The sequence below is a fragment of the Polypterus senegalus genome, chromosome 12, assembly GCF_016835505.1.
Source record: "Polypterus senegalus isolate Bchr_013 chromosome 12, ASM1683550v1, whole genome shotgun sequence".
Lineage (NCBI taxonomy): Eukaryota > Metazoa > Chordata > Cladistia > Polypteriformes > Polypteridae > Polypterus > Polypterus senegalus.
In genome coordinates, this window is record NC_053165.1 from 129,184,739 (window position 1) to 129,202,638 (window position 17,900).

Below are 17,900 nucleotides of genomic sequence, written 5' to 3' on the forward strand. Positions count from 1 at the left end.
AGAACGGGCTGGCACAGAGAGGAGAGGGAGATGAAAAAGAACGGAAAAAGGCTTTGAGAGCGAGAGCAAGGCATTGGGGTGAAAGAAGGAGGATCAGCCAGTCAGCTGAAAAAGAGAGGTTAGCGTGGTCGGGGGTCCCAGATGGGGCGAAGGAATGACAGGTTTGCTCCCACTGATTTTATAGAAGAGTGGGTTCGATCGAGGAGGAGTCCGTCCTAGGGATCCAAGGGATGACTAAGAGTGCAAGAAGGAAGACAGGAGGACAACCGACCTCGAGTTAGGACTGCGGCGGTTGAAGTCTCTCCCACTGAGCATGCCTTGGGTGAGCTGGAGAAACTGTGAAGGAACTGTGCTTGTCTGGTGTGACCCCAAATGTCTGCTGCAGGATTTTAATCTTGTTTTAGCCTTGTTTTAACAGTTTGGGATTTTTACCTTTTTTATGGATTATTTATTTATGAACACTTTTGTTTTGATTTTTTTTGTTAATAAAAGCACTGTAGCACTTTACACCTTTCCCCTTGCATCATTTGGTGTCCTCATTGTCCAGCTCATCCAGTTATATTACAGACGGTGTCGGGTTCAAGGGCTCCCAAAAGGGAGATGGGAGTGTGGAGCAGTACCTGCATCATCACACGCAGTACCACATTGTGAGGATGAAGCAGAAGGTAAGTTCACAGATGAAGCTGATGATTTGCTAGTCACATACGGTCACAAACTCTGGGTCATGTCTGAAAGAATAAAATCACAAGTACAAGGGGCCAAAATGAGGTTGATGTGCAGGATTGCGGAGCTCATTCTGCATGACAAAGTGTGGAGCACAACAATATGGAAAGACCTCAGAGTAGAACCACTACTTTGGCAGATCAAGAGGAGGCATATGAGATAGTTTTGATATGTATAGTAGTTAGGAAACCCCTGGGTGTCTCCCATGGGAGGTGTACAAGACACAACAGAGGACCAAAGGGCAGACCCATCACACGCTGGTGGGATTAAATATATCTTTAATGGCCCTAAGAGTGTCTTGGATTTCTGAAGAGAGCTGATAGAAGTCATTAGCACTGGTCACCCCAGTTCATTATTGTACTGCTATAGTGAGGACAGCAGAGGGAGAGATGGTTCAGAAGATAAAGACATACTGAAGGAATGAAGTGAGTGTAAGGAGATTAATTTTAACACTGAATGAGGGGCAATGAATTAAAATAAAAGCAAGTAAAACAGGTTGTGATATTTGAAAACTAGAGTTCTTTAGAGAGTGAAAAGGATCAGGAGATGAAAGATAGTCAGAGAACAAGCGAAATTCAAAAGCAAAAGTCAATCCAATCTGTTGACAAGTTCAACAAATTAAAGACACCAAATAACAAGAACAAAGATCTAAAGCCAGGACGTCTTCCACAAAAGGATCTGCAAGCAAACAGAAATTTATCTGCAGACTTGCATGAGAAATGTCAACCAGTTCTAATCGTTTATCCTTTTGCATTACTAACATCAGGGGCTTCATGTATAAACGGTGCGTACGCACAGAAATGTTGTGTAAGAACTTTTCCACCTTCAAATCGCGATGTATAAAACCTACACTTGGTGTAAAGCCACATACTTTTCCACGGTACCTCATACCTTGTCGTACGCAAGTTCTCCGCTCGGTTTTGCAGACTGGCAGCACACAGCGTCAAAGCAGTGCTACTGTTCCTGTGTGGTTACTCTTTATTTTCCTGACACAGCTTTATAAATACACTGAAACTAACCGCATATTGTTTATTAGTGTAATGCATCTGATTGTAATTAACTCGTAACAATATAATGGTCCAGGGAATAGCCATAGTATTCCAAATACCATAACTTCTTTAGTGTTGTTACTCTCACTGCACCTTCTTCTTCTTTCAGCTGCTCCCGGTAGGAGTTGCCACAGCAGATCATCTTTTTCCATATTACTCTCACTGCACCACTCGGAGTATTTATATCACTGTATCTTCAAACTGTACGTTTTGAAGAATCGGCGCTCTAAGTTTACAGATGGCTTAACATCTATTACAAAGCTGATTGTGTGGGGATCGGTTACTTGGAGAAAGAAAAGCAAGGACTGCAGGGGTGGCCAAGCCAATATATATTGAATATAAAATAGAAAGAGAAAATAACGACACAGCTAAAAACGCAGCAACAAATTTCGACAAAAGTTAGACGCTTGTGTCATGAGCATGAGGCGCCTATGCAGTGTCCGCAACGGATGTGGCCATCGACCGTGCATAAGATACCATATTGACATTGGACTTTCTCTATTGGACATAGAGCCGCCCATGAGTAGTGCTGCAATAAATAATTTCATCGAAGGTCACACACAATCAGTGCGCCGTGAAACCCATGTTTAATAACGTGCTTTAACTATCATCATGAAAATAATATCACGTATACATCTCAGTATTTTAGTTATTCAGAGATCTGTAATATCACGAATGTAATGGATTCTGTGTCCTGTCGGAGGAAGAGAGCCGGTTTAAGAAGCAAGTAGTGATTCACACAAATAGATCACATACGAGTAGAAGATCAAATTCAAAACAAAACATTTAACGTGCTACTTTAATTACGATGTGATTTGAGAAACTGGTTAATTAAACAATTTTAAGATGAAGTTTATGATGTTCTACTTTAATGACAAAATAAACTACGTGATTAAAGTGGAAATTTTGAGATTGAAGTTGACATTTCGTGCTTTTTCCCCACTGTGTGCCTTTTTTTTCTCTGTACCCTAATAAGCTTTCATATGACACTCAGACAGTGGGCTACAACTCGCCTTTTCACGGCGACTTTGATATGTGACTTCTTTTTATTTCCGGCACTATGCGATTTTGTGAATGTGAGCTTTCAAGTTTCTCCAACACGCTATGTTACTCGATCAACTTCTTTTTGTTGATTATACCACGGTTTATTTGAACAAATAGTATGTTTTTCCTTTGCCACCACTTGGTATTCGCTGAAATTCTTGTATTTTCCCCCATGCTTTTCCCATTGTCTTTTCACAGAAGGCTGCGCTTAAGGGCGATTTATATTGAATTTGAATATTCAAAGAGGCGTAAATCGGGGAGGAGTTGGGGCGTTACATAATGAGCGTGCACGAGCGTTACTTTTCACGCTGATCGGGATTTATGTAGCAGAAGAACGTGGAAGTTGGAGTACGCACAGATTCCTGCATCTGGATTTTTCTGTGCGTAAGCACATTTCGGCTTTTGTGCTTACGCCATGTTATAGTGCGAGTTCTACGCACGGCGTTATACATGAGGCCCCAGGTGTTGTTTCTTGACGACAGGACTCAGAAAACACTAAAAAAGATTTTTAAAAAGTTTTCTTTGTAATGTTTGGATTCCAAAACCATTAAATAGATGTTTATTTTAATAAAATAAGTTCAGGGTAACTGGAAAGCACAGTAAAGTATCTGCAATCATGGACGAAAAGCGTGGGATAATGCCATCTCAAATAATGCCACACTAATGGTGCATTGTGTTGTGACTCTCAGGGGGCGTAGCTTAGCACCCAACCATTTCTAATTACAGGGTTGCACAAAGTCATCAGGAAGAAGGCAAGAACCAACCTCAGACGGGGCAGCAACCCATCAAAGGGCACCCTAACACACACTCGCATGCACGGTCAATTTGAAACTGCCAATCAACTAAACCTGTGCAACTTTGTCGTTTAGGAGGAAATTGCAGTACTTGAAGGAAACTCATGTCAATACAACGAGAACATGCAATCTCCACAGACAGTACTAGACCACTGTAAGAGAGAAGCTCCAAACTGTGCATCACTGGATTTACCTAAAGTGCAGCAGTTTTGTTATTAAAGAAATGTCTGAGTTTGGCAGGATCAATGTGTGAACATCATCACTGTTTAAGAAATGTTCAGCAGCAGCTGAAAATGCAAAAAAAAAATGTTTCTTATATTAAGGGACATTACTGTTGTACTCTGTAATGAGCTAGTGAGATTACAGAAATATATCATATGCAGCTCTGGTCACCAGCTACAAAAAAGACAAAGCACCTCCTGAAACTGTTCAGGGAGCAGCCGCTGAGTACATCCTAAGACTACAGGGCATGTCCTACTTTGACAGGCAATTTGAATTGAACCTCTTTAGTCTTCTGCAGAGAACACCATAAGAGGACCTGATCCAGGTCTTCAAAATTCTCAAGTGCATTGGTAATCTTCAACCAGCAGCATTTTTTCAGTTAAACAGCGAAGAATGTAATCCAGTAAACTGGGGGAAATTAAGCAAAACTGCATCCGTGTATTTAAACACAGCAATATTGATCAGTCGCGTAGATGAAGCAGAAACTTTAATAGCATTTCAAATAGCTAACCAAATGATTTGGATGGACACAGGTGTCACCTCTCATTTGTAAACTTTCTAATCCTTGTTGTGATTGCCCCTAAACCTAATATATTGTGTGGCTTGACCTGACCTGCATGGCAATTTGCATTTTTAGTAAGCTAGACTGATCATCAATCCATGTCTCATCAGCATCAGCCAGTGAAAAATATTTTAGTACTTTTGCCTATTATGCATCATCAAAAGAAAGGCAAGCAAGCCGGCCATCTTACCTTTTCATTACACCTGGAGTTCGAAGCATTCCATTGCTGTCCACTAAGGCTTGTCTGTCGTAATAATTCTCATACACTATGGGAGCTGGAGAAACACAAGACAGGAACACATCACAGACAAACTCAGAAGACTTACACTGATGCAAATCGTACCCCAAATCCACACCAGTGTAAAATGGATTATCCCAGTAAGTGTGCTGTATAAACGCACATCCATGTTTCCTTGATAGTCTATTAGAGGATGTCTTTCTCAGCAGACGAGTGTGCACCTTTATGGTGTCAGTACAGACAGTGAAGAGTAAATGTGCAGGACGCAGGTCCCACAAGAACCGTGCTCAGGAACCACAGTACTGCAGGCCATTTCACTTCAGGCTGACAGCTTTGCAGTATAGAAAGCAGGGCATGTTTTAAGTAAGATTTTGGTAATTTTCAACACAACCTTATTGCAATACTAAGACATCAGTTATATTTTTTATTCTGTTTGAACTATTTTAATGCAACATTTTCCTATCATTTTTTCATGCAAGGATTTTGACTAGAAACATAAAGAGAAAGATGCAATACTGCACATTTGGCAAATATCACAGGTTATTCCTTGCAAAAATATACTGTCCATCCATTTTCTTTTACTGTACATTGTTATAATTTCATATGATTCTTTTGATGGTACTTAAGTGGGATTTCAGGCAGTTTGAAGTGTTTTTCTTGTTTACGTCTTTAATTTTTTTGTAGGTTAGTTCTCAGGTATCAAAGTGGCTGTGGTGCATTGACAGCAACACAGTGATCATGATTTTCAGGCACTTACAGGAATTCTCCATCCAAAAATGATATTTTGTATATGATAATTACCCTATGTAGCCTGTAGTGATGGCTGAGTACATTTTTATCATCATATTTGCATGCAGAGTTGAGAAAAAAAAGGGTTTATGATATAATAGAAGCCAATAGTGTCCAATGCTGTCCAACGGCAAAAGATGTAAAAAATGTCCACGGAAAAAAGAAACAAACTCTCATGTTACTTGTCTTGCACAATCCACACATCAGCTATTCTGTCACACGCTCAAAACATACAAAATCCACACATTTTTTGCTAAAATAAATATCGTTAATTGTAAATTATGGAAAAATCAGCATACATTGTAAAAAAGAAAAGGCATTATTCCTATAATACTATGATTAATAATTGAATTCACCAGTTAAGAGTCCTGTCTGGATAGACAACGAAAAGAAAAGAATATAAGAAAAACAGAACAAAAAGGCAAAAAATCATGCCTAAAAATGCCATCCACTGTAAACAAGTCCAAGTGTATAATTCAGAAATAAGAAAGCAAAAAAACAAGTAATAAATCTAGAACCAGAAAACAACAATCACAATGAAAAAAGGACTCCTTGAATGCCAATGAACCACTGAAGGATCTGCTCCCCAGCCTCACAATTTATAGCACAGGGGCGGGCCTTCAGTCATGATGTCAGGGTGGCACCCCCTCATGGGGATCCACCCACAAAACACCAGAACATATCATACATAGGTAATAAATAATAAATAAACAGAAGAATATTAACAAAAATACATAAACACCATAAATGCCAGCAAAATAATACTTTATAGCATATAAAGTATTACATAAATAAAGTATTATAACATCTTCTTTATGCAGAAAAGGAAAATAAACCTCATTCAGGAAACACACCCTGGCTGAAACATAACACTTGGCAGGGCACCACAGCCTACCGGTCGATAACTGAAACTAGAAAACCAGGAAATTAATTCACAAAAGGCAAAGCTAAGTCTGTAGACAGAACAGCTATGAGCAACTAAAGGGCAGCTCTTCTGACCAATGCGGAGAGGCAAATCTTCAATTCAAAATCTTGATCCTATTCCAATGCACTTCATTGTGCAGAAGACAACCTTCCAGAAATGGTTTCTTTAACAATATTTCAGCCAAAATACATGAGCTTGGAAGTTTATGATCATACGACTTGAATACCAGACATGCAGATGATGCGACACAAGTGTTCTAAACTCTTTTTACCAGATGTTTTTGATGCTGCATGCTGTTGTTTAATGTACTGTATATCTGTATTGAATCCTATTGTATCAGAATTTTTCAATTCTCAGTGAAAATAAGAGGTAGAACTTTTTTCCAATCAACATGGTAAGTAATAGATGGAAAAATTATAATTTTTGGGTGGAGTATTTCTTTAAAACTAATATAATTTGAAGATTTTCAAAAATATGGAAACACACATTAATGCAAAACAAAAGTAAATAAAATGCAATATACTATTTTCTCCTTGTCAGAGTACACTAATGCATAATGCAAAATAGCCTCAATAATTTTTATAAAAATATAAAAAAATATATTTTTTTACAAAGAATGAATCATGAAAACACTTTAACTAGACTTATTGGAATAACGCAAATTATGTTAAATAAAAAACACATATTGTTATTAATATCTGTACCCTTACCTGGTGGACTTGACTCTGTCATTTCATTTTTGATAAAATCCTGAATATCAGAAATGATATCACAGTTTTCCAAACCCTTCCGCACCTCTTCATACATCTGTTAACACAGAAGTTTTGTTTTACAGCCAAATCACATAAAACATGATTTTCCAAACACATTTATTTGATTTCAAATAAATCAGTCACAGGAAAGCAGAATCTATCTCAGCCTTAGTCAGTCTCGCTAAAGCCAGACGTATGCTGTACTGTATATGTCTGGAGACAACTATGAGTGAATTTTGCTTAAAACTGGGTGGGAACAATTAGACGGCTCAGTGAATGTCACTTTTCTAAACCAATCCAAAGGCTCCAGAAGGCAGTACTCAAAGTAGGGGCAGTGATTTTGAACTGCAAAGATCAGAGGTGCTCTCGTGTACTTGGTCCAACAGAGAGCAAGCTTCTGATTATGATGAACCGTCTACAGTCAAAAAGTCTCCTAAAAATACCTATTAGATACATAAATGTGTGTTGTGTGTGCAGAGAGCACATTGCAGGTTTTCAAATTAACATAACCCGATGTAAGGGAAAAACCTTTCTGTAGCATCAGGATACACATTGACATTCAACGGCATCAATGGATGAGTGGTAAATGTGAACGATATGTTGTCGCTGGTGCTATGTGTGCTCTCTGTTGTTCAGTGTTACAATGATAGTGTAGGAGTCGATGTAAGCTTGAAAAAACTGGCAGCTATATTTATGAAAATATGAACTGCAAAATATGTACTTGAAGTAAACAATGTGTCACACGCCATCAAAAGAACTGGTGTTAACAGAGCTGATAACAAAGAGCCACAGGGGATGCAGATTTCAGAACTCAAAATACTCAAATCAACAAATGTGTCTAACAACACCAGTGGATTCACAGATGAGGCTGCACAACATCCACTTTCTGACTGAACGCGTAAATGAATAAGTTAAGAAATGTAACATTACTTTCAGTTTGGAAATACAAACATCCATCCATCCATCCATCCATCTATTATCCAACCCGCTATATCCGAATACAGGGTCACGTGGGTCTGCAGGAGCCAATCCCAGCCAACACAGGATGCAAGTCAGGAACAAACCCAAGGCAGGGTGCCAGCCCACCACCACAGGAAATACAAACATACCATGACAAAATGCTTTAACATGTTGTATATCCGTAGACCACAATGCTTACCTAAACTCTGTTTGCTGTTGTTTTGTCATATAGTGATGCAACATTTACAATGACAGAAATATCGTAGCAGACAGAGGCACTTCTTCTTGTGGAAACCAGTAGTTCTGGTGGTCTATGTGTTTGTCTCTCTGTGTTGTACCGCTCATTACAAGGGGCAAATTAATTATTAAGCTTCAGTTACCTTCTGCTACTGAGCTCTTGAATAACAGCGATTTTAGCTTTTTATTTTCTCTCAGCGTTAAGTTCAGTATCTTTTGCTCTCTCCCTGAAACCCTGGTGGTGGTTGAAGACACACGGACTGGAGGAACTGAGGGCTGTTGTTTTACAAAGAAGCCCTGTGGCTGTGGCCTTCATAGCACAGGATATTGCTGCTATTCACTATGCGTTTTTTTTTTTTTTCATTCTTGTTTGAGAATCATGTCATGACCCACAAGACAAGGGTCCGAACACAGGGATAAAGAGTTTAAGGTGGCATAGCAGACTCTATTCCTGCCTGCTGCAGACATGACCTTAAACAACTGGAAGTGCTGAAAAGCCCTTAACCTGGGCTGCTCTATCAGATATGATGCTATTTACCGTATATACTCACATATAAGTCGGGTCTTGAAACACGAAAAATCAATCATAAAATCAGACCCCAACTTATACACCCGTTCAAAATTGCGAAACTGACATTTTTTTTTACATCTTCTTGTGTCTTCCAATCTCACATTAGTTTCTCAGACGCATCGAATTTTGCTGCAGCATCACAGTTACCAGTTTCTTTCACTACAACGACATTTAATATAAAACCAGCTTCATTTTTTCTTCTGATCGAATGCTCCATCGTGGATAAGGGATGCTCTTACGATAAAGGTGTATGAGGGGGTGAGATATAAAAAACACAAAACATTGCAAACGTTGCTTTGGAGTAATTAGGGTTTTACCGTGTGGTCACGTAGGCACAATACAAAAATAAAAAAGGCAGTGTGCTCCCTGGTTACTCTCTCAGGTGGGCATTAACATATCATAATCTCTTGGACCAATAGCACGAGTTTTCCACATTCAACTTATACGACCGACATTATAAAATACCAGAAATTATATGGTAAATTCAAGTCCCAACTTATCCGCAGGCAAACTTAAACGTGAGTATATACGGTAAATGATACCCTGAAGATTTAAATCTGCCATTCCAGATCAACAATTCAACAAAGTGTCAGCAGTTTGCCTAGACCTTAAAAAAAGACAACAATGCTGAAGAGCTTTTGATTTTTTCTTGATTTTGTTTAAATGATTATGTTGGAGAGCCAGTTGCAGCCCACATTTGTACTATCTTCTTGTACTTTACTTTCCAGCTCACAACATTTTCTCACATAGATCCTGGAAAGTAAATATTAAATCTATTTTTAAAGGTAAAAAATTAATGTCTTAAGCAAAAACATAACTTGCAAATTTTTGATAAAGAGTATCCTTAGACAGCTGCTTCAATGTCTCTTTCAGAGACTCCTCTAGAGTTAAATCATTTACAATATATAATTTGCTGGTGACACGTAGCTTTGAAAAGCATTTATAGATGGATTCTTAGAGATTTCAGTGCAGTTTTTCTGGTCAAGTGCTCTTTTAAAATGTTTCATTGTTAATATATAAGATTTTTTCATTTTCATTAGAGTCTAAAGCAGAAATATGTATCTACCTTCCCTATGAATAATCTACTTAATTAATATAGTAGTGGGCTATAATTACAATGTCAGAGGAAAGAGGTACAGATAATTTGTGCACTGTCTGATGAAAGAATGAAGCAAACATTCCAGGAAGAAGACTGGTTACTTAAAGAAGTAATCACATTTTAAAATTCTAGGCTTTTTGCCTTATTAAGTGCATAACTAGCTGATAATATATATATATTTCTTCAAATGCTCTCTCTCCATTCCTCATGTGTCAATTGGTGGCACTCTTTTTTATTGCTGGCTAATGAAAATCTGAGAGGTGAAATAAAAATAATTGAAATACCCCAGTAAAACGAGTGATTTGATAAAGTGCCAAGTTCTGTGACTGATTACATAAATGTATTGATTGGCACCTCCAAATGTTCCTTCTATATCATCATAGGCGAGGGTTTGGTGTGACCTTTTAAGGGGCCTGGTTTTGAGGGTGGACAGGTAGCCATATCACACTTTACACGTTCAGAACTGAAGGAAAGACCAGGATGAAGACCAGTAACAATGTCTCTGACCTCTGCCACTGGTTACAATCATTCTAGCCCTCTGCTTTGAAAAACACAATGTAGCAGTGCTTGAGTTCCAGCTCGGAGATGGAGTTACGGTTCTCATACCCACCTTTCATTTGAAATTGTTGGCTGCACGATGAAGTAGCCTAAAAGGCAAACTAAAGAACAAACTTATTGTGTTTATCTGTTAAAGACTCAGAAGTTTCAGGAGGAGTTCCTCGTTGTTCTTTAAAGTTTTGCCTTACTAAACAATTGTTATGGTTTAACCAGATGTCCGTCCCTGGTCCCTGTTTTGTTTGGCTGTTTATTTTGGGCTTTATGGTTTTTGTTACATTTTCATACTTTTGCTAAGTTCTATTATATTTTGTTTTCATTTTGTGTTTTCTGTTTTTTTTCAACTGTTATGTATTTGTTAAGAATGTTCATTTGGGGGTGGCACAGTGGTAGCGCTGCTGCCTTGCAGTTAGGAGATCCAGGTTCACTTCCCGGGTCCTCCCTGCGTGGAGTTTTCATGTTCTCCCCCTATCTGCGTGGGTTTCCCCCGGGTTCTCCGGTTTCCTCCCACAGATCAAAGACGTGCAGGTTAGGTAAATTGGCGATCCTAAATTGTCCCTAGTGTGTGCTTTATGTGTGTGTGCCTGCGGTGGGCTGGCGCCCTGCTCAGGGTTTGTTTCCTGCCTTGCGCCCTGTGTTGGCTGGGATTGGCTCCAGCAGACCCCCGTGACCCTGTAGTTAGGATATTGCGGGTTGGATAATGGATGGATGGATGTATAAATAAGGAACTTTTCGTTTAGAGATAAATGTGTCTGTCAATGATGTCTAATATGTTAACTATGTTTGATACCTGTAGATAATATTATTAGAAATGTACCATTAAAAATGTACCATTCTAATTAGTATAAAGTGAAAATGCTCTTAAACCATGTTATGTAAACGAACCTAAATGATAAAAGAAGTTTCTCTGTAAGGATTACTCAGTCTGCCATGCTGAGCTGAAGAAGAGCACATGGCAGCTCCATTATTATCATTTTTGTTAGTCATTCTAACGGTATCTCTTCTTCTTCTTCTTTGGTTCATTTTACAACAGGTACAACTAAAGCTAACAGTCCTTATTAAAAAGTGCAATAGGAAAGGCTTCTTCAAACGAGGGAAACTGAAGCATACTGTACCTCATCATTCTTGACACACTGCAGGGAAAACTGGTTACAATGAACCCACAGTGAGTTCCTAAGAACATTAATTCGGTCCATTTCGTGCTGCTGGAATATCTGAAATCAAACATAGTTTTACAAAGTCAATCATATAACAAGAAAACTGAAATATTTCTAAAACTAGCAAAAACAATTACATTTAAAAAAGTGAGTTCAGCTTCACCATTAAGAAGCACAAGAAGATCATGATGGTGGGTGCTGTCAGTTCTCCTGAACATCCAACCACTGACCTCTACATACAGATGAAAAGCTCAGTTTGATGCAAGCACATATTGTACCTTTGCTTTTCTCTTCTCCTTTCCCATTTCATCTTAAGCTACCTACTACTACTAGAACCATACCACATTTACGGCAGTGTTACAAGTTCTTATCTTACGAGACCTTAAGATTATGCCATTGTAGGAGTTTTCTTTTTTGTTCTTATGTAGAATATTGACAGTTCAAATTGTACCATAGAGTTGAATCTCCTTCTTAACAATTCAACAACTTTATTTTGAACAATTCTTAACAAAATATTCTTATAGCTCAGTCTGTAAATATGTAAGACACGGTCAAAGCCCATTGCTCCATTGCTTGGAGAAAGGAAGTTCCTTCTTCACAACCTCTGGAAACATGTCCATTTTTTTGAATGTGCACAAGAACACTCACTAGAATATCCAAATATTAACAATTCTGCATTTACCAGTATTTATAACTATACTGCTCAAAAGAATTAAAGGAACACTTTTTAATCAGAGTATAGCATAAAGTCAATGAAACTTATGGGATATTAATCTGGTCAGTTAAGTAGCAGAGGGGGTTGTTAATCAGTTTCAGCTGCTGTGGTGTTAATGAAATTAACAACAGGTGAACTAGAGGGGCAACAATGAGATGACCCCCAAAACAGGAATGGTTTAACAGGTGGAGGCCACTGACATTTTTCCCTCCTCATCTTTTCTGACTGTTTCTTCACTAGTTTTGCATTTGGCTACAGTCAGTGTCACTACTGGTAGCATGAGGCGATACCTGGACCCTACAGAGGTTGCACAGGTAGTCCAACTTCTCCAGGATGGCACATCAATACGTGTCATTGCCAGAAGGTTTGCTGTGTCTCCCTGCACAGTCTCAAGGGCATGGAGGAGATTCTAGGAGACAAGCAGTTACTCTAGGAGAGCTGGAGAGGGCCATAGAAGGTCCATAACCCATCAGCAGGACCAGTATCTGCTCCTTTGGGCAAGGAGGAACAGGATGAGCACTGCCAGAGCCCTACAAAATGACCTCCAGCAGGCCACTGGTGTGAATGTCTCTGACCAAACAACCAGAAAGACTTCATGAGGGTGACCCAAGGGCACCATGTCCTCTAATGGGCCCTGAGCTCACTGCCCAGCAGCATGCAGCTCGATTGGCATTTGCCATAGAATACCAGAATTGGCAGATGCACCACTGGTGCCCTGTGCTTTTTACAGATGAGAGCAGGTTCACCCTGAGCACGTGACAGAAGTGAAAGGGTCTGGAGAAGCCATGGAGAACATTATGCTGCCTGTAACATCATTCAGCATGAGCAGTTTGGTGGTGAGTTAATGATTGTCTGGGGAGGCATATCCATGGAGGGTCACACAGACCGCTACAGGCTTGACAAAGGCACCTTGGCTGCCATTAGGTATCAGGATGAAATCCTTGGACCCATTGTCAGACCCTATGCTGGTACAGTGGCTCCTGGTGCACGACAATTCCTGGCCTCATGTGGTGAGAGTATGCAGGCAGTTCCTGGAGGATGAAGGAATTGATACCATTGACTGGCCACCACACTTTCCTGACCTAAATCCAATAGAACACCTCTGGGACATTATGTTTTGGTCCATCCAATGCCACCAGGTTGCACCTCAGACTGTCCAGGAGCTCAGTGATGCCCTGGTCCAGATCTGGGAGGAGATCCCCCACAACACCATCTGTCATCTCATTAGGAGCATGCACCGATGTTGTCAGGCATGTATACAAGAACACAGGGGCCATACTAAGTGCTGCGTACAATTTTGAGTTGCTGCAATTAAATTTTGGCAAAATGGACTAGCCTGCCACATAATGTTTTCACTCTGATTTTTGGGGCGTCTTTGAATTCAGGGCTCTGTAGGTTGATCATTTTCATTTCCATCAAACGATGTGGCATCCTTTCGTTCCTAACACATTACCCAGTCTATATCAGTATAGATATCCAGGAGGATTTCCTTTTCCCATTGAGATCTGATGTGTTTTCAAAGTGTTCCTTTAATTTTTTGAGCAGTTTATTTTCACTTAAATGAAAACATGAATTTACATTACTGCACTTACAGTTATCATTCTTGATTTTTTGTTGTTTTGGCCACATTACATTCTGTTATCTGTGCCTCTAGTCACACCAATTCAAGCTCTGCCACCTGAAGTGACTGTACTCATGCTCTAACCGATGGCCTGCTCTTCATCGCTGAGTAGTTTCTAGTCTCTTATTTTGGTGTTTCCATATTTTCAACATTTAGCTCATTTGATATCTCAGTTGATATTTTTAGATTCCACATCTGATTTTGTTCCTTTTGCTTTTTCTTTCCTTGCATCCTGACTCTCACATTCACCTTTTAGTGCCAAGCTGCCTGTTCCCATTCTTTGTGTCATCTGTAAATGACATATTTTTCCATGTCGAACAATAGATGGCAAAAGCATTGTAAATGGAATGAAGAGTGCTTCCTCTATTTTTAAACTCAATTCTTACTTGTGAAATACTTTTATTGAAATTAATTTAGGTAAATCTTTCAAATTGTTATAAAAAATGTCTGTGCAAATTACAACTGACCTGTCAACTATGATCCAGAGTCTGTATTTTATTGTCATTTTATTTATTAGGTCATAACAATTCATTTTTAGAAATTAATGTCTTCTATGACTATCATATTTCCCTCTAAACCTTCTTTAATATGACTATAAAGATGTTGTCACACGCGTGCAAATAGGAGGCAGCTAAAGAGCTTGAGTAATTGTAATAGCACATCAGACCAGGGGGCAGCAGGATGTGCTGACTGTCTTTCTCAGTTCCTTACAGACCATTCCCGGGAAATCTCACCATGTTCCGGTACCTTGGATGACGTCACTACCAGTTCCGGCCCCAATGATGTCACTTCTTCTACGGGCCTTTAAAGCCGCCAGCTTACCTTCAGTCTGGCAGTTCTGGTTTGTACTCGGTGTTGTGAACATCTCTGTTCAATTATTTAAAAACTTTTGCAGCCAGGATACAATATATACAGGAGGTTGCTCATAACATATTATGATGTCTGGAATGAATTACTTGTTACAATTTATATTGAAACTATTGTTTACACCGCCAGTCTATAACACAATCCCTATATAAAGCCTCTATCGCTGATGCTTCCTAGTTAAACACCTAGATGGCTCATCATCCATTACAAGCAGACCTGCATTAAATTTCTCCTTTACATAAATGGCAACCCTCCTTTCAGTCTTGCATATCTTTGCTGAATATGCTTAACTGACTATATTATATTCATCCCCATCCCTCAAATTTAGCCAATATGATAACAAAATTATTAGCAGACATATACAGTGCAATTCCAATTCATTTGCTTCATTCTTGATAGTTCTAGCATTAAGGCAAACCACGTTTCATGTATTATTTGTTATTAATGTTTTTCTTTCCTTTTTGTTTCTGTTTTTTAGCATATTTGATCACAACTTGGTACCATGTCAAAGTTGTGTTTATTCACAGATTTTCAAAATAACCAATATGAAAAAAAAAATCAAGGGAAGTACCTCGCATGTTTTAATGTAGGTCTGCTCCCAGTCCTGTCGAGTCTTGTCCAGCTGGTCAATACTGGATTTATAATTTTTATCTTAATACAAAAAGAACAGACAAATGAATAAAACAACAAAAACTCAATATTTCATAATTTTAGAAAGCTTTTAAAGCTTTCAGACGGTTGTGGCGAGCACCCTGTTCTACGCGGTGGTGTGCTGGGGAGGCAGCATAAAGAAGAGAGACGCCTCACACCTGAACAAGCTGGTGAGGAAGGCAGGCTCTATTGTAGGCACGGAGCTGGACAGGTTGACATCCGTGGCAGAGCGATGGGCGCTGAGCAGGCTCCTGCCAATCATGGAGAATCCACTGCATCCACTGAACAGGATCATCTCCAGACAGAGGAGCAGCTACAGCGACAGACTGCTGTCACCGTCCTGCTCCACAGACAGACTGAGAAGATCGTTCTTCACCCACACTATGCGACTCTTCAGTTCCATCCGAGGGGGTAAACGTTAACATTATACAAAGTTATTGTCTGTTATACCTGCCTTTTTATCACTCTTTAATTTAATATTGTTCTTTATGTATTCTGCTGCTGGAGTATGTGAATTTCCCCTTGGGATTAATAAAGTATCTATCTATCTATCTATCTATCTATCTATCTATCTATCTATCTATCTATCTATCTATCTATCTATCTATCTATCTATCTATCTATCTATCTATCTATCTGTCTATCTATCTATCTATCTATCTATCTATCTATCTATCTATCTAATGCTCAAACATAGACAAGCTGTGGTGTAATATGTGGATGCACTACCAGAGAGCCGTTGAAGAAACTGGTAAAAATGGCTCAGTGTGCTGAGAGACCTGGTGAGAACAGCCCCAGGCTGGTGAAAAGTCTGCTTGGAATGGGGAAAATATATGGATACACAGTCATGGGAAAAAAACACACCCTTCTTCAGTTCTGTGAATTCATTAAACAGGGTCTAATCATCACTAACTTCTTTAAACAGGGAGATTGAACATCATGTGACAAATAAAAGGAATACTGTACAGCCCATATTTATTAAGCATCACAGAATTACTCCTGCACTAAAAGTCAGGCTAGGTTAAGAATTTGTCCTACCTCAGAGTAGATCATAAGATGCCTTTAATATAGTGCCCCAGTCCCAGTGACAGCTAAGAGTAAGAATTCATGTTGGAGAATAAACGACTCATGACTTTATGGTAGCCCATAAGTTGCTACTTATGATGATGTTTTGTAGTTTACTTCTACTTACGCTAAAGCTTCACCACAAACATCATAATAATAATAATAATAATAATAATAATAATAATAATAATAATAATAATAATCAACGTAGTAGGAGAATAGGAGAACTCAAAAACAAATGTTTCCATTCCATTAAACAAATTTAATCAAATGCTAAGGGTCATGGGAAACCAAAAACATGCAGGCAGTAATAGTCAAAAACCAAATTTGAACAATGTGTTAGGACATCATGTGTCAACCACAGAGTAGGTATTTTAATTTGAAAATATTGAAATGGAGTCTTTATCCTAAGCGAAACAAAGATAACTTGAATACAATGTAGAGGATTGCATATTTCTAGTTCTGCACAACTGATATTATGCTCTGGACACTATAATATTTAAATGAGAATGATAGATTTACATTATCAACATTCAATAATGAAAACAGGGTGAGCAAAGTGAAGTGTTTCTTCATTACTGGATTACAAAGAGATTACAAATGTAGCAGCGTACAGCAGTCTAACCGAACACATTAATTGCACACTGAATATTTTATAATAATACGTCACTCATAAAATACATCAGTAGGCACTGAACTAAATCACAATTCAGCACTTTAGCCACCTGGCCTCACCACCTCTCTAATTAACGTCACTATTTTTATACAATCTTTAAAGGTTCCAAAAAGAAAGACAAAATATTTAAATAACTACAATTACTTTATACTGAATGAGATGTCTTGTTACCAGGTGATTTCATCCCAACATCTAAGCATATCTCACATAAAGATGATTGAGTCCATTTTCAGTTTTATTGAACTGAAAGATCACATTTCATTAAGTGTAACAAAGCTCAGTGAAAATACAATTAAAACAACATTCGAAACATTAAAGGTCAAAATTATTTACACTCATGTAAAACCTCATGACTACCCAGTTCAGAGAGCTACAATGTGTAAACTGAGAGCCCATAATGAGATGTTTCCTTAAGTATACTGAAACATCAAAATTAAAGCAAAAAAACAGGAAAAGTTAAGCAGAGGCCTGACAAACGTATTTTAGAAAGTATGAATGACTTCTTCCCAAATTCTAAAAAAGCTTTGGACTGTTCCTCGTAAGGAAAATTGGATACTTTCTATTTTTACATAATGTATCAGTTTTCCATTTAGTTATGGAGGATGAGTTAGGATCATTCCAGTTGAGT

General features: G+C 38.6%; 1 protein-coding gene across 1 annotated transcript in view; it reads right to left on the reverse strand.

Annotated features, from left to right (window-relative positions):
• Nucleotides 1-17,900, reverse strand: part of pstpip1a (proline-serine-threonine phosphatase interacting protein 1a) — a 216,235-nt gene that overhangs the window by 15,199 nt on the left and 183,136 nt on the right. Inside the window, exons 9-12 of the mRNA XM_039773418.1 lie at nt 15,452-15,531; nt 11,636-11,734; nt 7,057-7,153; nt 4,585-4,669 (exon numbers count right to left, since the gene is read on the reverse strand). Of these exons, the coding sequence (XP_039629352.1) occupies nt 4,585-4,669; nt 7,057-7,153; nt 11,636-11,734; nt 15,452-15,531 (361 nt within the window). The remainder of the gene's footprint in view (nt 1-4,584; nt 4,670-7,056; nt 7,154-11,635; nt 11,735-15,451; nt 15,532-17,900) is intronic.